The 23,300-nt window shown below is 41.3% G+C and overlaps 1 protein-coding gene across 2 annotated transcripts in view; it reads left to right on the top strand.

The window, feature by feature from the left end:
- Window positions 1–23,300, top strand: part of TOX (thymocyte selection associated high mobility group box) — a 307,387-nt gene that overhangs the window by 140,144 nt on the left and 143,943 nt on the right. Inside the window, exon 2 of one of the 2 annotated variants that reach the window (XM_060610588.3) lies at window positions 18,681–18,746. The exons of the other annotated variant lie outside the window; for it this stretch is intronic. Within the exon in view, the coding sequence (XP_060466571.1) occupies window positions 18,681–18,746 (66 nt within the window). The remainder of the gene's footprint in view (window positions 1–18,680; window positions 18,747–23,300) is intronic. 2 annotated transcript variants of the gene reach the window in all.

The raw sequence follows: 23,300 nt of genomic DNA, 5'->3' as shown, positions 1-23,300 counted from the left end.
TTCTTAAATTGCAGCTTTGAAAATGGTTCTCCTCTGCCCAAAAAAGGCTGAGCTAATTAGCATCTAGGTAGGATTGGGAAACACAACTTCTCAGTGGACTTGATCAGTTCAACTTCTTGATAAACTCTAGTAACACCATGTAGGCTTTGAAGCAGGGATTAAGAAAGCAAGACAGTGGGATTTCCCCAAGATTGGAGTAGTGTGAGACAGATATGGGAGGGGGGTCGGGGTGGACAACCCAAGCATGTCAAAAGAAATAGGAGCTAGAAAGAGCTTCTTTGAAATGACCGGCCCTAAAATCAGTCTACATCTTCTTGGAGTCACTGGAACAAAGACCAGGGAGAAGTGGATTTTTAAAGGTACTTAGAAGAGCAGACAAAAGACTCAGAGCTTAAAAAATGGAAGAAGTGGAAAGGGAGGAAGTTCTCGTCAGAGCAAGGAATTCTATAACTTAATATCCACAGAGGTCCATTCTGTCTGATGACAAGTACACATCACTACCAGGGCCTAACAGGAGGTTGAAGTGTGGTCATTAATGAAAACTGCTGTAACAACCACAGAAAAGTGAAGGTGATTTTGAAAAGATCAGCAACGGGGATATTGAAACCAGGAAAGGTAATGAGCAACAAGCGAAGGAAGGAGGGACGGTGTCCTGGAAGATAGATGACAATGATTAGGACAGAGGAAACGTGGGACGAGTAGCTGATGTGGACTCCAGAAGAGGAGAAGTTGAAAATGGTGGCGGGTCGATGCTCTGGAAAGAACCACTTCCAATGTTTACCTCTTGACCTGGGAGATAAAGGAGCAGGAAGCATTCTCTATACCGGGAAGGTGGAAGGAGCTTCAAAGAAGAGTCAAGGTGTATTTATTTGTTTGTTTATTTTTGAGAGAGTGAGAGGCAGAAAGAGAGAGGGAGAGAGAGAACCCCAAGCAGGCTCCGCGTTGTCGGTACAGAACCCCATGAGGGGCTTGATCCCGTGACCGTGAGATCATGACCTGAGCCAAAATCAAGAGTTGGATACAACTGACTGAGCCACCCAGGTGCCCCTCAAGTTCGTTTGCTTGTTTGTTTGTTTTAGGGAACAGTGAGTAGACTTAAAAAGGGAGGTATCCTGGTTGATTGAGCCACATTAGAAGCTGTGAGACCCTTGAAGGCAAGAAACATGCCTTGCCCCGCCCCACCCCCACCCCCTGCTTTCCAGAAACGTGCCTGGAGCATAGAGTGATAGCATAGTAGATGCCAAATTAATGAATGAATCAATGAAAAAATTCAAATCATCAGTGAGGTAAGGAGTGTGAAAAAGGTATTAACAACCCTTTAATACCTAGAGGGTTGTTAAACTGCACTCAATTTTAAGAATTAGGGTTGCAGGAAACAGAAGGTTTAGGTGTAGGCTCAAGACACATTGCAAATAGAAGAGTGATTTTTAGGCTTTTTCAAAATTCCCCTCCCAGTGCTGGGCAGATAATTAATAGCGACTTGTGGGCGCTGGGAGGACAGGCTAAGAAGCGGGTCAAAGGACACAGCAAATGAGATGCTGTACTCCTGTATTAAGAAGAGAAGGGAGGCGAAGGGGGTCTAGCTCCATGGGGTTTTCTATTTCTTCCCTCCTGTTTCTCGTTTCTTACTCTCAGACTTTATAGTTCAGGAGCCTTATGCTATAGAGTAACCAAGACTGGATAATCTTTCCTTTTTTTTTTAAACGGCTTCATTGTGGCATCATCCTTTACCATGAAATTCCCCTGAGCTAAATGGACAATTAAGTGATTTTTATTAAACTTACGGAGTTGGGCAGCCATCCACAAAATCCAGTTTTCAGATGTTGTTATCATCCCTACAAGATCCTTCATGGGTTTGACCAACCTTAATGATGAATTGAGTATAAGGATAATGGCTGCCTTATTCAGTGCTTACTATGATCTGAGATGTATTTTAAGCAGTTCGTATGTACCGGCTCATTTAATCCTCATAATGACATGAGATAGGTACTACCCTTTCCCCATTTTACAGATAGAAAAACTGAGGCAGTGGCCACGTATATAGTAAGAGGCAGAGCCAACATTGAACTCAAGCATGTTGGCTCCAGAGTTGTTGATCTTAGCCCCCGTGCCATATTGCTTTTTAATACGTACTGACCATTTGAGAAGCCAGACAAAAATAGCCATAACTATCTGTGTTCTTTCTTTGTTTCACTTCACATCGTCAGTATGGAGTGAGAAATACAGCTTTGATGCAAAAATATCCATACATTTACATACATTTCCCTTAAGTAGCTGATACTGGAAATATGAAAAATTATGAATAATTTTATATGGAACAGAATGAAGTTGGAGTCTTGGCAGTTATCTGGTTAACAAATTAGATCATTGAGACAAAAAAAAAATTCTGTTTGGTGGTTTAAAATATCTGGTGTAGCTGTCCACATTCATCAAATTAATAGGATAATTGCCAATTCTCTGCTCCACTTTGTTCTGTATCAACATAGCTGAAACACAAAGGGAAGTTTTTGCCCAAATGATACAAATTTAGTCACTTGCAAACATTCCTGGTCACTAACCTAGAAAGACTGTTGGGGATACTTGGAAATATTCCCAGAAATTCAGTTTGAGGATGGAGCAACACACGAAGTATAATTGTGGTATTGCCTCTTTATGAAATCAACTACTGACATTTTAATCCATGTAAAAGCCTGTATCTACTTACAGATATTTCTGGAAAGATACCATGTCAAATGAGCAAAGCATTAAATAGGCATGTCATTTTCCATTAACCCTTCCCAAATGTTAATTTAAGAAAAATCCAATTAATACTCAGTGTGGTAAGGACTGCAAGTAGGAGCTTAGACTAGAGGCTTTATTTTTAGCAACAGCACTTTTTGGAGGTGGATAGAGGCAGTACCGGCTGAAAAGAATCCTCTTAACTCTGATTGTGTAGACAAAAAAAAAAAAAAATGTTTTAATGCCACCAATATAGTTCTTTTTCTTTCTGATACTGTGGTGGTTACATGTCATTACGCCTTTGTCGAAACCCACGGAATAGACACCACCGTGAGTGAGCCCTAATGTAAAGTATGGACTTTGGCTGATAATGATGTGTCAATGTAGGTTCATTGATTGTAACAAATGTACCACTGTGGTATGAGATGTCAATAGTGGGGGGGGGGGGGGGAGCTTGTACACCAGTGAGGATGGGGAATTTATGAGATTTCTGTAGTTTGCACTTAGTTTTTCTACGAACTCAAAATTGTCCTAAAAAATAGAGTTTATATTGGGGCGCCTGGGTGACTCAGTCCATTAAGCATCCGACTTCGGCTCAGGTCATGATCTCACGGTTTGTGAGTTCGAGCCCCGCGTCGGGCTCTGTGCTGACAGCTCAGAGCCTGGAGCCTGTTTCAGATTCTGTGTCTCCCTCTCTCTGACCCTCCCCCGTTCATGCTCTGTCTTTCTCTGTCTCAAAAGTAAGTAAACGTTAAAAAAAAATTTTTAAATAGAGTTTATAAATGTAAAAAATAGGCTATTTAAAAAAACGCATCTATTAATGTATACTTTTCTATTTAGGAATGAATAGTGTTTAAATACTTAAAAGCAAAAACCAACCCTCACCCCACACATACACACACACACACAAATAAAAGCATTAGGTAGTTTATTTCCTCTAAGATTATCGGAGTATTTTGTATCCATATGCCTTGCTTTATTCATGAAAATTACTTAAACAGTTTGAGAGGTGGCCCCAGTAGCACAGAGAGCGTTCACCGTTTTCAAGGTGTGGAGGGGAACCCAGGCTAACCTTCCTCAGAGTCCTGCCTTTTGTAGATTTTTTTTTTCCTCCGAACACTTCTAATTTGCGATGTCTTCTGATTCCACTAACACTGAAGTGGCCCTGGGTTCCACTTCCCACTTTCATTTATCCACTGGGAAGATCGTCCACTTTGTGAATTGCTTGAGGCCGTCTAAAATCCCACAGACTTCCCTTAGCTGACCTACACATTCCTGAGACACTTCCCAGGGTGTCCAACCACCACATTCTACGCGAATGAAATTCATAGCATTATTAAACCAATTAAGGCACTATTAGAGAGATGAAAATGCTGTCCCCAGAATAGGAAATACATTCCAAATTCAGAGGACTTACTAACTAATTTTAGATGAGTTGCTCTTGTTCTTTTAGAAGATAATTTGATCACAGACTCCCCTTCCTTAGAAAAATTGAAGACATAACTTGATAGTGTTTTAACAATATTTGGGGAAGATAGGGTTTGGTGAATAGTACCTACCCCAATTTTGTATATACATATTACATATTTATCTTTCGAAGACTAATATATGTGCCTCTTGGGTGGGGTGCCTGGGTGGCTCATTCGGTTGAGCATCCGACTTTGGCTCAAATCATGATCTCACAGTTCGTGGGTTCGAGCCCCGCATCGGGCTCTGTGCTCACAGCTTGGCGGAGCCTGGAGCCTGCTTCGGATTCTGTGCCTCCCTCTCTCTCTCCCTCAACCCACCTGCATTCTGTCTCTGTCTCTCTCAAAAATAAATAAACATTAAAAAAAATTTATATGCCTCTTGGGTATCCAGGAAGACTTCTTAACAAATAGTAGACACCGTGAATGAGATCTATCCACTTGTCACTGCTATAAAGAATTGTCCTTTTTAGATGGATTAACATCGTGTGGAAATACTCATTGTCTTAACTGCACAAAACACAGCGTTGGAATCCCAGTTTCATTTATAAAGTTAATACTGCCATCTACTCAGAATACTAATGGTTTTAATGAAGATGTAACATCTTGCAAACAAATAATTAGTTTTGTGCATGAAAGGATAAATAGAATCTCAATGAACGAAATCACTGATTTTTCTCAGAGCTCTCAGGCTGCAACCGTGTAGCAGTTTTTTACGTGTAGTTTGAAGAGTTTATTTGGTTATTCGGTAGTTACCCAGAGCAACTGTAACTCCAAAGTATATATAATACAAAGTGTGTTTATGCTAAATTCATGGAGTTGTAAGCATGGGATGATGTTCTTTATTCTTGTTTTGAGCACCATACCCAAAACACCAGGAACAGTGCCATCAGACCTGTATGAGTTGGGTAATTTCACTGCATTGAACAAATTATTTAGGCTATGTGTAAATGGTTTTTAAAATAGATGTATTAATTGATTTAGGATTTGAGCTACCTTTGTTAGTTAAGTGAGTCATTTCATAGTTGATCTCATCTCATAGTTTCTCATGAAAATGGCCAAAACTTCAGGACACCTGGGTGGCTCAGTTGGTTAAGTGTCCGACTTCAGCTCAGGTCATGATCTCTCAGTTTTTGAGTTCGAGCCCCGCCTCAGGCTCTGTGCTGACACCTCAGAGCCTGGAGCCCACTTCGGATTCTGTGTCTCCCTCTCTCTCTGCCTCTCCCCTGCTCACGCTCTGCCTCTTTCTCTCAGAAATAAACATTAAAAAAAGAAAGAGAGAAAATGACCAAAACTTCAAACTCAACCCATTCTACACTAGAGTTTCTCTGAAACACTGTTCATATTGGACCCAGATAATTCTCTTCTAAGGGGGCTGTCCTGTGCATTATAGGACGTACAGAGGCACCCTTGCCCCTAGCTGCCAGTCGGGACAGCAAAGTGGGGGAAGGGAAGGAAGGAATCCCCCCCCACCCCGAGTTGAGAACCACTTCAATAGAAGATGTGGGTTGCATTGTATACCTATCATGGTATTATTAAATACGATGAGCACAGCTGGGGACAAGCAATTGAAAAAACAAAATCAAAACAAAGCTTGAATCCCAAAAAGATCCAAGGAAACGCTAACAGCCATCTAAATAATGGAATTGCTTAAACTATATGGTTGATGTGGTTGGCATTACAGAAACCCTTTATTAAATGAACCTCACACCTTAAAGAATGTTGGACTGAAAATAATCTTCAGTGACTGCTAATGGATGAAATATAAAGATGAGGTATTGAGAAAATAGCAGATGCATGAAGCCTCATAAGCTCTCGTAAAAATGCGTTCCCACAAGCCCTTTCCATTTCAACAATCAGACAGTGTAAAAAGGCACTGTTTTTTTTAAAGAGTACAGCTTACAACCTGCATACAGGTAGGAATGTGCGTGTTTTGAGAAACTACGCTAGCTTTTGGAACCACTAATACAAACGTGTTATTACAAAGGCAAGTTTCGTTGCCTGAAAATGGGATGCAGTGGGGATATTGTAAATGATGGATTTTACATATTAGATGCAGGATACTTTCCTGTCCTGTGTCCAAAGAACTTCGTTGCCTAAAATTATGTGCAGCGGGCAATAGACACTATAATATAACTTGCTGAGGAAGGTCATGTTAGCTCTGAAGAAAAGGCAACATTGTTCTGCTTTTAAAATAAAACCCATCTTGGATAAGTTGATCTTGCTCCAATGTGTAGTTCCCATCCTACTCTGACTTCCATACATATTTAAATTATTTGTTTCAAGTTGAATATCTTAAGAAACCTTGAAGGGTCTCTTGGTGACAAGACCCATATTTAAAATATGTACATTTTGCTCAGAACTGTTCAGAAGGCATTTCAAACAAAAAAAAAATTGAAAGCACTTCATAGAACGTTAATATTAATTTGCTTAATGGTTATAAAAATGTATTATTCCAGAGTTTTTCGTAGCAAATATGAAATGTGCAAAAGGAATTAATAATGTAAAGTTTCTTACAGAAAGTGAAATAATAGGTTACAGAGCAGTAGAGATTACATAATTTCTTTGATGTGAGCATTATAAGGAACATTAACTGATTACTGACACAGCCTAAGTATCTAGCTGAGTTATGCAATTGTTGAACCAGAACAGAAATTGTTCTATAGTTCCATAAAATACAATGAGTGATTGTTATCTTGTGGCTAATTTAATGCTTAAAGCTAATAAGCTATGAAAAAGAAAATGTTATGGGAAGCCTGTATCATTCTATATCTTACTAGTGTAAATTTAGGTATAACATTGCATTTGTTAATGCCCAAACCATCTGAAATCTCCATTTTAAGACCGTAAATTCACCCGAAGCAAGTTTAGCGAATGTGGTATAATGTAGTTTCCCATGAGTGGGTAATATTTTCTCTGTAAACTAAGAGAGGCCTTCAGTTGTGTTTTCCACTTTCAGACAACTTCTCCTGCAATATTATGTGGCAGTTTTTAACATCGCTCCTCTACGTAATCGAAAATAACACAAATGAAAGCCAAATAAAGAACATTTCTGGAGAAGAATATTTTGCACACACACAGAGTAAACAAATACGTACATATGTACAGAACATGTGTGTATACACATATTTATGTACATATAGATACACACAGGATGCTCTACAAAGTTTTCATTTATTTGGCGATCACGCTATTTTCCTTTGTCTGCTCCATTGCTTTTCTCTTACCTAATATTTAAGGCGGGACTGTGCACTTACAAGTATGATGATTAACAAGTAACATCTACATATCACTTTCTATATTAAAGACCTCTTCACAGACTAATTTAGGGCACATTCAGCCTGATTTTGCACTGTTTTCTGCCTATCGATCTTTTCCAACGAATGACAGAAACAGTCCGTGAGGTGGAAATACCATAGTTTCCAGAATGTAGCACAGGGTTTATATATTTAGTACTTTGTAATTTATAATTCTTTTGGTATATCTCATTTGAATCTGAAAGAACCACATGGAGAACGTCAAATTCTTGCTCTCATTCCCAAGACCAGTCTGCTAGGAAGTGTCTGAACCAGGACTCCTATCAGGATCTTATTTCAAACCCACTCCATGATGGAATCTCTCCTAAATTCTGTCCTATTTTGTCATACCTGCAAGGGAACAAGAGACCCTGAATTACTCACAAGCCACCTGGGGGGAAAGGAGAAATGGATTGCATTCTGTCTGCCAATCCAGTAAGCTTTTCATTAGCATGCTGGTGTAGATTTGGAGACGATTCAGAGAGCAAAATGTTCACCAGCAACTTGACGTCAGCGTGAAAAAACAAACCAGCTCGATCTGGAGCCACATGGGCACAGTCTGCTTACTGGAACTGGGCTTGCCTACGTGGTACCACGAAGATTTGAACCATTATCTAAGATGTCATAAAATAAACTTCTTTTCAAATTCGTCCAACTAGAGCGAGTGAAGAAACTTTGGTCCCTGTAGGACAGGAAGAAATGGAAAAACTCGGGTGTGATCTGGTTTACAGCAGCTTTTGTCCAGTGACGCTGGGCGGAGCAGTTGTTTTCATGGATAGAAATTGATTTGGGAATGAAAGCACGTGGAATAAACACGACTGCAGAACAACGGAATGGTGACGTCCAAAATGATTTCAGTTCTCGCGATATTACGTTGAATTTATTTAATCACTCATCATTGTTGTTTTGTAGATGCTAGGTGCTTGGCAGGTGCTAGGTGCTGGCGGCATAGAATTAGGAAGCTCTCTGCTCTCAAAGCGCTCTTTCTAGTCCGGTGTAGAAGACAGGTCAGTGCCGTGACATAGAGGCTGCAGGAAAGCACCAGATGCCATAGGGAAGTTAGGGAGGCACAGGGAAGGGACCCTAAGTCATCAGCGATTTTAGAGAAGGCTTACCTTCTGGTGGGAAGATGCTCTGTCCCTGGCACCGTCCACACGTGTGCCTTTTGTTCAGTCATAGTTGTTCAGACCCTCCTTTCACTCCCAGAAGGGTTCCAGGTTGGTTGTGCAATTCCCTGACCATCGTATTACTGCTAGGAAAGCAGGGAGGGAAATAACAGGAAGTGGAACGTGGAAAGGTATTCCAAACAGAGGGGATGACGGAAAGAAGTAGAGGCAGGGATTTCTTGGCCATACGGAAATCACGAAGCGACGATGGAACGTAGAGTGACCTAAGATACAGAACGGAATGAGGTTACAGACGCTGAACTCTTGGCCTGGCCCAGGCACGGGCCCTTTAGACTGGACACAAGCCATAAACACCTACGGCTGTTCTCATCATGAAGGGCCTTGTGTTTGAAGCTAAGGAAGCTGAAATGTACTTGAAAACTTCAGAGGGAGTGAAGAATTTTAAGCAGTGGAGGAGGAGAAGGAAGATAAGGGACCCACTTTGAGGATCTGCTGGACGCGTGTGTTGTGCTCAGCACTTTGCCGTACGGGTATGGCCTTCGTGGCAGCCCCATGACAGGGCCACTGAGGCTCACGGAGGCCACGTCTTCCCAGGTTCACAGCCACGGCGTGGCAGAGATGGGTCCCAAACGCCGCTCTGGATCATTTGAGTCTGTGGTTTTCATCACACACCTTCTGCCTCTGCCGGCTGCCCTGGGTCCGTTAGCACTGACCTTGGAATAGAGTATGTACTTCTAGGCGATACCCGCTGTCAGTAAGTGGGTATTGCCGCTGAAATCATAGAATAAAGCCTGCGGTCCTCATGGTCATTGAATTGGTTATGAGATTCATTAATTCTGCATTGACACCGGGATGCCTAGAAGTTGCATGTTGGTCGAGTCTTTTCTTTTGCAAGGGTCTTCTTTTCCTTGAGCACACTTCTCCTGTTAGGGACTCTCCTGCCGTCAGGCAGAATGGAATTGAGGCTCTGCTCTGCTTCTTCCAAAGTACTTAATTGTTCAGGGCTCACTGTACTGATAAAGGACACGAATACTGCCTGCCTCACAGGGTCGCTGTCAGGATCAAGTGAGAGAATACATGCGTGCACCTGTCACACAGGAAGCATACAGCTAATGTTAGCTGCCGTTACCGAGACTGGGGCCTGGCACCTAGTAGGTGCACCATGAGCCTTTGTTCAATGAATGAATGAATGCATGAATGAATGAATACCCACCACATTTTATCAGGGAATGTGTCGCTACCGTTGAATTTTCATGGAGCAAGAAGATCCCGTTGGAGGGCTTACCCACGTGGTCATATTTTCTTCTCGCAACTTTTCGACAAAAGAGCATCCGGTGGTGCCGTTCCAGAAGGGGAAACAAAGGAGACCAATCACTTCTCACTAGGCAGGATAAATAAGGTTTTGAGTAGAAGCAGGCATGCTTTTTCCAGCAACAGGACTTGTACATTCGGCCCTGACGTGTTTCTGGCAACATGTCATGCTATAAAAGGACATGGTCAAAAGGGAGGATGAAGTGTTTGGGAGAATGCTACCAAAAAAAAAAAAAAAAAGTGAAATGAGAGTGCAGGACGATCTAAGGAGCATAGTTTGAGCTACTGTAAAATTTTTTTTAACGTTTATTTATTTTTGAGAGAGATAGAGACAGAGCAGGGGAGGAGCAGAGAGGAGACGCAGAATCCGAAGCAGGCTCCAGGCTCTGAGCTATCAGCACAGAGCCCGACGCAGGGCTCGAACTCATGAACCGTGAGATCATGACCTGAGCCGAAGTCGGACGCTTCACCGACTGAGCCACCCAGGCTACTATAAACATGAAGACAATAAAAGAAGCTTTGGCATGGAGACCCTCTATGCCTTGGGAAGGGGACATCTTATGCATGAAGCCTTAAGCTAAAGCAGGGAAAATTATGCCCTAAGCTTTAGAAAAGTGTGGATAAGTCAGCCGGGAAAGTCACATGAGATCACAGATTAAATATCAAAGGAGGTTATGCAAAAATAGATGTAACTAAATAGTATTTGAAGATGTTAAAGAGAATTTAAAAATTATACTCCTTTTGATGCAACGAATGGAGTGACTTCCCAAGTTCCTTAAAATGAAAGATACACGCCAAATACAGCTTTGCTTCCTTTCACCATGGGCAAACCCGTTCTCAATAACTTGGAGGATGCCATCGTGTTTCTGTTTCGAAAACAGAAACTCTCGGGAACGTCAAGAAAATAAATGTCAAACCTGATGTCACAAAGAAAATGGAGTGGATATGAACTGAACTTCTCATATTTCTAATTGGTCAGGTTTGCCCTGAATATACCAAAATACATTTCAACACCTGTCCTACCCTTAGGAGATTTTCATTACCAAAAGTCTATTCCTGTAACATCATTGTTCTATTTTGCCACAATGTTATTTCCTGAGTAATAATAATAGAGAAGTGAGATTCTCCATCTTAATAATTCTGTACCTTCCTATTTATATTTTTATTTGGTACTGTCACTTTTAATTTCAAAATTATTCAATAATTATTTGTCCTCAAATCTTTTTTGAGAAGTTTTCATCCCACTCAGTTGTCACTTACTTCTCTGTTAATTTTTTTTTTTTTATAAATCTGTCATTCAAGTGTCATAACTTTATCAGTGCTCTGAATTTATACTAGTCTCTTCCACTCTCCTTGCTTTGAGCTTCCCAGAACAGGTGCAGGATTAGGTACTGTGGGAAATGAGGTGAGAGCTGAAATGATGTGGAAATCAGTGAGCTTAGGGAAGAATTGCCAGCAAGTTTGAATGTACTTCTCAAATTGTTCTCTTACTGCATGGATTCAGAAAAATTTGTCTAAAGCCTGACAAGTCAAAGGAACGTTCTGAACCAATCATTTGAAACTACACCAGTTTCAACTCTAGTTTTACGGCTTTATGCTTTATAGAAATTCAGAAATTGCTTGGGAATTCATTTCAAAAACAGTGTTCCTACCTGGAATCAGGAATCATTGTTCCTAATTTTCTCCTCTCAGCCACCTTGTGGAGGGAGGCCTTTTAGTCAAAACCAGAGATGTGTATCAGGCATGTTTTCAGTTGGTTGAACTTCTTTCCATTAAACTCATCAGAATGGACCTGGATTGATAGTCAAGCTTTTATCCACACATTCTTTGCTTTCTTAAATAATGCATTAAGGAAAGTGTATTGCGTTGTGTTGAAAGTTTGGGGTTAGGGAAGGTTTCTAGAAACTCGCATTTCTTTCTTTCAAACGGAGTGACGCTTTCATGATACAGGTCAACCTTTGTTCTTCTTTTTATGACTGTTTCGTGAGATTGTTTCTGTCTTTGCACAGGAATTGAAAATAGAGTTAATGATTCTTAAATAAGCTGTAATGAAAGCAGAACAAAGATGGGATCAGGCTAGTGGAGCACTGCACCTGAGCACACTGTCCTACTGAGTACAATGGGCCACCGTCTTCGTCCTAGCTGCCCAGAAAGCAGAGCCTGTGCTGGGGGAGGGGGCTCGCACACTAGCACTGGGAGTACAAGCCCAGGGAGACACGAGTGAAGGGGAAAGGAAGCAAGACAGAAGTCAAGGAGGCAGGGATCGCAAGACATGAGACACACATTCCCAAGATGTTGTAGCTTCGCAACTAATCACTGCTGGTTGCTGGGCATGAGGGACTTCTCTAAAGAGGCCACAGGGAATGCCATGGGGCAGTTGTCTCCACTGGGGCCAATTTCCCACGCACACTGGGGATACGTTATCCGGCCAGCTGCACAGACTCTGTGGAAAGCAGAACTTCTTTGGCTCCAGCCCAGGTGCAGAGCCACTTATGTAAGTTGGTGTCAGGCTTGGGGCACCTCAGCCTCTAGCCCTGGTGGCAGCAGAGGTGATATGGCTGAGGGCTTCATGACTCTGGTGTCAGCCATTCCCGAAAGCAGAGTCCAGGGGCCAAGGCCTGAGGGTCAGGCAGGTCCTGTCTGTCAGGATTGGATCTATCACGGACAAGTTACTTAACTCCTTTGTGTCTCACTTTTGTCATCTGTAAACCGGGAGTCATAATAGTCACCATAATACGAGATAATTACAAAAACTAAACACCTCGATGCCTCTGATGTGATTAGAAAGTGCCTGCAAAGGTTAAAAATAGCTTGAGCCATGATGGCATCATTATGTGAAGTATGGAGCCATGGACATACAGTGTTCGAGCGAGTTACAAGTTTATGCATAACATCAGTATTGAAAATTTCAGCTACCAAAAGTAACAAAAGAGACGTGGTGTATAGAACTTCCTCCGGATAAATCTATCACTGGGACAAAAACGAGATCTAAATTCAGTTCCAACAGCCAAGCTCCAGAGTCTAAGGTCTGGGCACAGTATTTTACTTGTGGGTGTAAGAGCCTCTCTCCCGGCTTCCAGTGGCCCAGTCTTCCCAGTGGCCTCGCTATGCCCAGATCCTATTTCCTCTCCATGCCTTTCAGATCTGCAGCAGAGTGCTGACCGCTCAAGTTCAAGTGACGGGAGGCTGCGGAAAGGGGTTTCTCTTTCCTGTCTCAGCTCTGTGCGCTCTCGGGCTCTCAGGCTCGTCCATTCGGAGCACCAACGAACGGAGCAACTCTGCTTTCTTTCCGTGGGGTGTTGCCAGCCTGTGCTCTGCTGGTCTCCTTTCCTTTCAGTATCAGCCACTTTTCCGGCCCTTGTGCTCAGTCGGTTTCATTCAGCCTGGCTCTGCATGGAGGCATGTTGCTTTAGACTATCTCACATCAACACAGCCAACCTTGAAGCTAGAAGCTAGATAAACACAGATTCCCTCTCCAGTGTCTCCTGACCTTCTTCCTTGAGGATGAGAGGATGTGTAGTAAGTGTAAGAGTTTGCCTGGCTCTGTTTTCGTTGGATGCGTTCTTACCGTGCGTGGGAACAGCAGAGGTAACTATATGCTCATGTGTCCGTTATCGCCCTTCCCATTAGCTTTCAAAATGCTTTGCTTCCATGAAACAACAAAAGTCGTTGACTTCACTGCCCAAACCGTTATTTCTTTCATTATAAAGCAAGCGGGGAAAAGAGGACTTCTAATCTTCTGTTGAGTCAAGCAACACAGAAATAGATATTTTATTTTGAGGATATTACCCTGTCTTACGATTTATTATAATGCATCTTCTAAGAAATGTCAAATTAACTCTCTGCTATAAGCATTTCTACTTTTAGCTCTTTAAAAAAAAAAAAAAAAACAGAGTATCAAATATTCCCTCAGAAAACACCCAGAGATGTAAGGTTTTCCCTTTTATAGGCGATACAATGTGGTACTGTTTCATGAATTCCATGAGGTTCTCCACCACCCCCCCCCCCGACCCAGCAGCAGTTTTCTCGGTTTCCTCTAATGGTTTCCCTAAAAAGATCCCGTTTCCTTTACCAGTGCCAACGACTGATTTATAGTTCACATGCTGCCTTTGATTTTTCTGGTTTTAGTGGTTTGGGTCATCTAATATTGCCCAGTTTTGCTCATCATTTACTATGTTCAGGCAATGTTGGATGTCTGCTTTCAGCTTTTAAATAGAAGAAATAATAACTACCTAGTTTGAAAAGCTCTTTGGGATTATGGGTTTGGTTAATATCCTCTAAAAACAATTTCAAAAAACTGTAGTAGAAGATTATAAATGACTTTTTACGTGATTGCATCCCCTGGTGCTTTGAAATAAAAACACAATAAAGAGTATAAAAGCACTTGGTCAGAAAGGCTAATCCTGAGTTGATGTCATTTACATTTAGATTTAAATAAGTCAGCCTATTTATTCTTTCAAACTTTGCTTCAGGTTTTAAATTGAGAATCCGTGGAAATTAAAAGTCCTACCTAGTTTGCTCAGATATATTTTGAAAAGTTCTAATGCCTGAATTCAGTTGACTTCTAAGCATAATAACTGTGATAAACATAAGGAGTGAGGAAATGTAACTAGTTATTTTTAATGAACCAATGTTATTGTAACAATTATTAATAATGTTCATCTACTGTGTGGTCCAGGTAAAGCAAAGCAAGGTCACTGATGTAATAACACACACTGTGCCTTCGAGATCATGGAGTATGCAAATAAGCCATATACAACTACAATAGTCATAGAGTCTGATCCCCCATTTTTATGCGTGATGGAGTATAAAGCAGCATGTCATAGTGGAAGACTCTTCCATTAGGAATCCAGACCTTGATTCTGGTTCCAGATGAACCATGTGACCAATAGAAAGGCAGTTTCTCCAATCAGGATGCCTTCAGGGATCTTTCCAAGGCCAGAATTCTAGGGCTCTATGCACTCTAATTCCACTTCAGATGGCGAGTGGACGGACACGGGCCCACTACACGAGAGGACGCCCTCTAAGAATGGTGCATCTGCAGAAGGCCTGTTGAGATTCCTGGAACCAGCTCCTGAATAGGATGTGGGTGGGTGGGTGGGGGCTGTGAACAGCACACAGATGACCTTAACCTGATGGGGTGTGCGTGGACAGGGGGCAGAGTAGGGGGGAGGATGGGATCATGGCTTACTTTTCTTCCTGTGCCCAAGAGTGGGTCCAACCGCAAGGAGAATGGCTCAGCATGTTCCGACACACATATGTATTTCTGTTTGGCAACTCAAAATTCTTCAGAAAGAGGGCATCGACTCATTTATAGCCAGGTCTCTTGATTCTCGGGCAATCTCTATGTTTCTGAATTCTACAAAACTCTTGAGGAAGAACTACAGCTAACGTTTGAGTAATGGGCTTCTAGCTACTTCTGTACGTTTTTTTAAGGGCTTCTGCTCCTAAAGTAACCAGTTTTAAGCCACTGCAGAACGATGAGCTGACCGCATTCCAAAGCCTTGAAACCATTCTCTCAAAGCTAAATCTTATTTCTCTTGTCAAGTGATCACCTCCTCTAGGGAAATGAGGGGTGTAAGAAAGTACCATGGATATAAGAAATATTTCAGCAGTGAAAAGGGAAGAAAGGTGTTCTGGACAAAGAGGTGTGAATGTGTGTGGGACACAGTGAGGCACAGGGAATGGATGCAGTGAGTTCAGAGACTCTGAGGGCAAAATCAACATGGCTTCTGTTCCCCTGGAAAGCAAGCATACCATGAAATAGATGTCATCCCTTCATGCACCTTTACCTTGCGAGTCCTCTAAAAATAAGCCTTCAGAGCCTTTCAGTTAGGGTTCACCGGCAAAACAGAACCAACAGAATGTGTGACTTATTATAAGAAATTGTCCCAATCCAAAACTATAGCGGGGAAGCTGGAAAGGAGAGCCAATGGCACAGTTTCAGTCCTGAAGCTGGTAGGCTTAAGACCGAAGGAGAGCGGATGTTTCCATTCAAGTCTGACAGCAGGAAAAGATGGTTGTTCCAGTTCTGCCAGCCAGGTAGGAGGAATTTCCTCTTACTCTGCAGAGGGTCAGCCTTTCTGTGCCTTTCAGGCCTTCAACTGATTGGATGAGGCCCACCTGCGAGAGGGAGGGTGCTCTTCTTCACACATTCTACCAATCCACATGTTAATTTCACCCAGAAGTACCCTCCTGGACGTACCTGGAATAATATTTGACCGAGTGTCTGGGCACCCTGTGGCCCAGTCACGCTGGCACAAAATAAACCACCGTCATACCACCTCTCGGCATTGTAAGGGTTAATTATAAACATCTGAAGATATTCCACCAGCCTGATCCCTATACTGGCAGCTCACTGTGCCCCTTGTGTTTTTGAAAGTCTCACAATGCCACAGAAATTCCGGACCGTGTCTCAACGTGGAGATGTTGCCAACACTCTGCTTTGATATGGACACTATTTTCGGGATCGGTAGCTAACTCATTAGAATTCAGAACAATTTCTCTGTTCTGGTGGTTAAGTGCACGTGCTAGAAAGCCTGGCTTTGAGTTCCAGCCCTTGCCTCTTAAGAGCTCTGTGACCTTGGGCATCTAGCTTAAATCCTCTGTGCCTTTGTGTCTCCTTTTGTAAGGTGTATGTAATAATAATACCGAACTCGTGGTTTGTTGTGTGATCAGTTAATGCGTGTGAAGCTACAGGCAGGTTATGGGGGCATGGAATGTACTCCAAAAAACAGTTATCCCCGCAGTCACATACCTTCTGTTGTAAAATGCTGTTTCAGCCTTGGCTCAGTATTGCTTAAGCATTGGTACTTTTTGAGGAAAGAGTCCTTATCAAGAGCAGTAACATTGAATACACTCAATTAGCATACGCTTTGGAGAGACTAAAACCAAAACTTCAGAGCCTTCGTTGGCTTGAGAACGACACCAGATTTAGAAAATGAGTGAGAGAAGATGAAATAGAAAGTAACACATTTATAGAATATGCATAGGCTGTGGAGTATTTGATGTACTTCACTACTTCTGTGCAGTTTAGTTTGTTATAGTCAGAGAAACTGTCCATATTTGAAATGGTTCTTTGGCATCTTCACATAAAAAACATTTGCAAACAAACCAACAGTGGGTGGGGGTGAAATGCCGAATGATGCTTTTTGTCGGGGCCTGAGGTGTTAGCAGAAACAGGTGGATTGATTCGGGCTAGACTATCTTTGGGTTGAAGGCATTCACCTGACTGATGGAAATGCAACCTTGGGTAAGTCACTTGGACTCAGGGCTCCTGAGCCAGATGACAAAGTCACCAAATGTCTCGCTAGTCTTTTCTCAGTGTGCTATTTCTGACTTGTCCTAACAACCACTATCATTCAGTAAGTGATTTCGTATCTGTTTAGATAAGTTTGTTCACATAACATGAAATATATTTTCAGGGTGATGTGTGAGGAGAGCCTTTGGTTCCTTGAACTCAACCTCGTGAGTGTTTCGCTGTCTGTAGGGAGGTCTTTCCTTGTCGATGTGAATCTTCAGGGCATCTAGTGCCCTAGAGTACGGTTCGGGGTCTTTGGCGTGTTCCAGTGTTTGTACGACCCTCTGGATGCTGCTGGCAGCTCATTGATGGTGGAATGCGATGTCTGTAACACAGTTTTCTCTTTCTTGATGATATATAAAATGTGCCCATATTACCGTGTACTGGCACCTCCATCAATACCATTATTCTGTCTTCACAAGTAATTTTTCAGATTGAGACTTGAAAAGTTCCCATGTCTGAAATTAGTCTGGCAAGGAAAGTGTATTCAGAGTCAGCTCTTTGAAGCTGGCTGTATTAGCCCACTTGATTATTTCCTAGGGGAAATTCTTCTTCTAACTAAAAAAAGGAATGCTTTGCCCATTTATCAAATGACTGAAGATAGCTGGGGATTAAGTCTGAATGGAATGATTACTGCTTTCGAAAACCCAAATAATGAAAAGTATGTTGTTGTTATGTCACTGTTGCCTGAACCGTTCGACGGTCCTGCAGTTGTACTACCCCATGAATTTCCCCCTCCCTTCTTGTTCCTACCTCGTAAATTTGTGTATGAATTTCTATGCCTTCGTAATACTTACATGAAGCCTCTATCTCTGCAGGACTTTAGAGAGGAATGTTTGAACCATGGAGCTTGTCTATGTTCACGGTGACTCACGGTCGTTATCATTCTCAGCCATGGCTGTGGTGCCACGTGCTCTTTGTAAATATTATAAAGTTAAAAATGTTCATCATCAGGCGATTGGGATGAAACGAGTTTGGGTCTAGTCTGAAAACTCTGCCCTTTTTCGCTTTTGAGAGCTAGACTCAGAACGCACTGAGCTGTGCCTCGGTGTACTTCCCATTATGCTTCTCTCCCAGAAATCAGGCCGTTCGTTTAATACTTCATCACGACCGAACTGCAGTACGCAGACATGGTATGCAAAATGAGCCATTTTTGTTTTAAAACAGATTGCAGATGAAAGGAAACCATTCATTTCTTGCTTGCTTGCTGTAATTACTAGAGCGCTAATTACTCCAAATCACTGACATCCAGGGTCAGGAAGGATGACAACAGAAACATCAAAGAAAAGACGTGTCTCACTGGCGATGACAGATTTTCCGTATTCCCAACCACACTGTTGTTTTTTGTTGTTTTTTTTTTTTTTTATGGCTACTGTTTTCCAGTTTGATGGTGAAAACAACAACAACAACAAACATGCACACAGTCAAGATTGCTGAATGTTTACTATTGTTTCATTCGCAGTTTGACGGTGAGAACATGTATATGAGCATGACAGAGCCGAGCCAGGACTATGTGCCAGCCAGCCAGGTGGGTTAATTAATCTTCTCTGCCTTGTTTCAAATTGTAATTAAACAAATTCAAAGAGTTGCATTGCAAATGAGTAGCGCTATCAGTAACTGCCGCAATCAGGAATAATCATAATTTATAAACAAAGCATTTAAGCCTTGTTTCCAGTTAATGAGATAGAGCTGATAAAACACGGGAGTTGGCATGTGTTGAAAGATACTACCTTGTTTCCTCTCCAGAATGGCAAGCAGCTGTTTTGCCAGCATGATCTTTCCTAAACAGTTGTTTTACCTTTAGGAAATAAAGTCTTTACAGGTGCAGGTTATTTGTGCTTCTGACGATAGACGAGTTAATCATTATAAGCTGCACATGTCACGAATAGCTTTCATTATCAACTGTTGGGGCAGTTGTCAATACAGGGCTACATTTCCAACCAAAATCACATGGCCCGTGAGCACTGTATGGCGGCCTTCAGAATCTACCAGGTCGGGTAGCTTTTTTTTTGCCCAAACGCACGATGTGATTGAAATCTTTCAAGAGCGCGTTTGTAGCCATTTCACTAGGAATGGTTGACAAGGTATTTAACCGTGAAAAGTGACGACAGAAGTCCAATGAAAACGTAAACGGTTACGTTTATCAAAGTAAATTCTGGGCTCTTTATTTTTAGACACTTAAAGACCAGGCCCTTTAATCCAGTGAGGACATTTAAAGCCAAATTATAACTGCCCCAAAGTGTGGGCATAACATAATGTGTAATAACAGTGCAAACGAAAATAAATGAATCAATGAAAACAAGGGAGAATCATAGGAGCATTTTGTAGACTTGAACTTTTTTTTTTTCCTGGAAGAGCAGCAAAAACCATGGCAGTTTGAAGTTTCATGTATCAGTAACTGTGGTGTAAACCCTAGCACGGGAGTTTTCAATGCCTGCAAAGCTGTCCAAAGGGATTTGATAACGGGGATGGGTGGGGGAAACAGAGAACAAAAATAAAACTTGGATTTTTCTTCATGCTGCTTGTCAGTGAATTAATCTAATGTATATGTGAGGGGTGCACTTCGTGAAGCTTTGAAATTTCTTCGAGCACAAAATGTCTCGTGCTTAACTCAAAACAGAGGCAAGCCTGCCTCTCCATGAACTTTGCATTTAGAAGTCATTATGATCACTGCCTTCTCTGGCAGACATTCTGGAAACTACACTATACTGTTCAGACGAGAAGGTCATCCCTGAGTTCAAAGATCCGGACTCCATTTCCTTCCATTCAACTGAGTTGATCACTTTCAGGATACCTTTGGTAGGCTGAGCGTTGCATTTAGAATTCTTACTTCACAGAATCCATTCAGCTAAGTAGCCTCCGAGATCCATAGGTAGTTCTGAATAGGACTGTTTGATTAAAAAATGAAAAATGTTACTATTAATTTTCTTCTAACCATCAATCCCCAAACTGTACTGACAAGTTTAGTATTACGATTAGATTAAAGTAACCCAGTATCATCTCTTTGGTGCCTTTAGGGTTTTGAAGTGTAAGGGCTAATTGAATTTGTTTGAAACAGTAGAAACACAAACCCAATAAATGATTGCTGCTATAAAGCAACTGCTCCATTTCAGAGAATCATTATGTCTGTCTTAAAGACTTTTGGATAAAGGATTGGAAATCCAAAGCATATACATCATAACAACTTGGCTCCTTAGATTTTTAAATTCAAGTACGATGGATACTATTAAGCCCTGACTAAAATCAAACAACCAACATTAATTATTTCTTTTAATATTCCAATCAGGAGTTACTAAGAATGTTTTAAATACCAGTGAGAACATACATATATACATATATACATACATACATACCAGTGATAATTTATGAAAGAGTAAAGAGCCCCAAATACTTTTTGCGCTTTGTAAAAATATGGCAGGTTTGTGTGCCTGAAGCAAACTATTTTTTAATAATGTAGCACATATAAAAATGTTTCCAGAGTGTGCTCTTTTAAAAATTAGACTAATGCAAGATAATACGTACTCCAGGGGGGAATAAACTTTGCAAATTACATAAGTTGAATGGCCTTAGCTAAATTTTACGCTTAATGTTCCTTTTGTTTACTGTAATATAGTGTGTCCAAAAATTCATTACCTGGTATTCTTTTAGGGAAGTTTCATCAATTTATCCCTTTTGGCAACCATAAATAGGATTTTAGTCATCTTACAGGGGAAAAAAAATAGTTTTATTCCTTTTCCTACATAACATCAAACATCTGCATAGTTTAGTAATCCAAGATAACTTGCCTCGTAGCATTACTCAACAATTATAATTCCTGTTCAATTTTCAAATCAGTACATGCTTTGGGACTTACCGACTAAGTTGCTAAGTAGCAACATATGGTATACTACTGCTCCTGTGATGTTGCTGGGAGCAAATAGCATAATTCTAAACTTGAAATGATTTTTATAGAAAGCCAATGCTGGAATGGCTCCAGAAATGGAAGTACACTGTAAAAATTAATGATATTCTTTTAGACAGTCCCAAAGGGCTCTTTGGTACTATCTACTACATGCATTCTATACCTCTGAAGCTAGTGTATACAGATCCTTAAAATTTTTTGCATATCATTCTGTAATTGATAGGCAGCTTTTAAATTGTGTACTACCTTATAATAAGCCTGACAACTATGCAATAAAAACCCATGACATTTCCACTTCTCCCTAGCTCCATTCTTGGAATATGGACTATTTTCTCCTCTAATAGCTAGCTGTGAGTGTGCTGGCCACTCAGTACTTTAATTTAAATACCACTTAACCTTTTTTTTTTTTTTTTTTACCTTTGAGTGCATAGAATTTGAAGCATGTGATGCAAGACTTCTTTGTGTGTTTCTAAGCCCCGGCTAAGGGCAGACCATGTTGATTGTTATCTCATGAGCTTGCTCCTCCTTAGGAGGAGATCTCCTCCTAAGTAGTTTGTGAGAAAATGGGAGCATGTTAAAGAAAGGAAAGCCAGATGTGAAGTGTGGACAGCAGTCCTTCATAAAGTCACTTCTTTCTCATTTTTAACTCGTCATGTCTGATTGACCAATATGGCGGAGTAGAGAACAGCAAGGCAGGGGGGATCTGGCTTCCCACCTTAGCTCTAACTTTTCCCTGGAATCTTCCAAACCCACTCAACTCTGACTCACATGCCCTGAGGCCCCTTTCCCTGAAAAACTCAAGCCCCTGTCTCCAGCCCCTAGAATTATGGTGCCTTCAGTAGCTCCTTATATGTGATTCTACTCAAGATATAAGTGTTCATTTCAAGTAAATACATCAAAGGAAACAGAAGAGGAATCTGGTTCTCTTGATTTAAACTTTCTATGTCACCAAGGTTGTTTGTGTTTATTTTTTTTCTTTGAATGCAATCTTTTTTTATTTATTTGTGTTTCATTTTGAATATGTGCCATTACTTTGTCTCCTTCTTTCTTTCTCTGTGGCAGTTTCCAGAATATCATTTTCCGTGGCTACCTGTTCATTCTAAGCTTCCCACTCACACTGGCGACCTTTTCCCCAGTTCTCTGGATGCAGAAACATTCTCATGCATGCATCTGTTGGGGTACTCTGTGAAAAAGTTTGAGAAGGACTGATCTTTTTTATGCAAGAAATAATCACTTGATGGGGGAATCACAAGGTTTTTATGGTGTCAGGTCATAGAGAAGCTTAATGCTCAAGACAGTTACTTGACTGAACCATATTTTCAATAAATCACTTCCTCCTTGACCTTGGCTTTTACTCTGCTAAACCCTTTCCTTCTGTTTGATTTCCGTCCTTACTTCCTTGCTTGCTTTATTCCTTCTCTCCTCCTTTTCCTCCTTTCTTCTTCTTTTTTTTTTTTATTTTTTTAGTGTTTATTTTTGAGAGAGAGAGAGAGAGAAAGAGAGGGAGAGAGAACGAACAGGGGAGGGGCAGAGAGAGAGGGAGACACAGAATCCGAAGCAGGCTCCAGGCTGTGAGCTGTCAGCCCAGAGCCCGACGCAGGACTCGAACCCACAAACACATGACCCAAGCCAAAGTCGGATGCTTAACTGACTGAGCCACCCAGACACCCCACTTGTTTCTTCTTCTTACTCTCTCTCCTTCCTTCCTCCTTATTTCCATGAATACCTATCCTTTAAACTTGAACCAATTTTTATGGTTAATTCTGAGCATCACAGTAAGCCTGAAGTATTAAATGTCCTGACCTGAGATCTGATTTTGGATTATTTTCAGTTTGTGCAGGTTTCCCTTTGCTTCTTTTCTTTTCCCCCACAGAAATCCTGTCTCTTACCTGGTTCCTCAAATCTCAAGATGAAAAAACACAATAATCGGGACACATGGGTGGCTCAGTGGGTTAAGCATCTGACTCTTGATTTCAGCTCAGGTCATGATCTCATGGTTCATGAGTTCGAGTCCTGCATCAGGCTCTGTGCTGACAGGGCGGAGCCTGTTTGGGATTCTCTCTCTCCCTCTCTCTCTGCTCTCCCCCACTCATCCTCTCTCTCTCTCAGAAATAAACAAACATTTAAAAATAGGATGATAAAATAGATGCAATATTATTTTTTCCTAGAATCTTAAAACTG

This window comes from Panthera onca, chromosome F2 (assembly GCF_046562875.1).
Source record: "Panthera onca isolate mPanOnc1 chromosome F2, mPanOnc1 haplotype 2, whole genome shotgun sequence".
NCBI classification, from domain to species: Eukaryota; Metazoa; Chordata; class Mammalia; order Carnivora; family Felidae; genus Panthera; species Panthera onca.
This window is presented reverse-complemented; position numbering and strand designations above follow the sequence as displayed.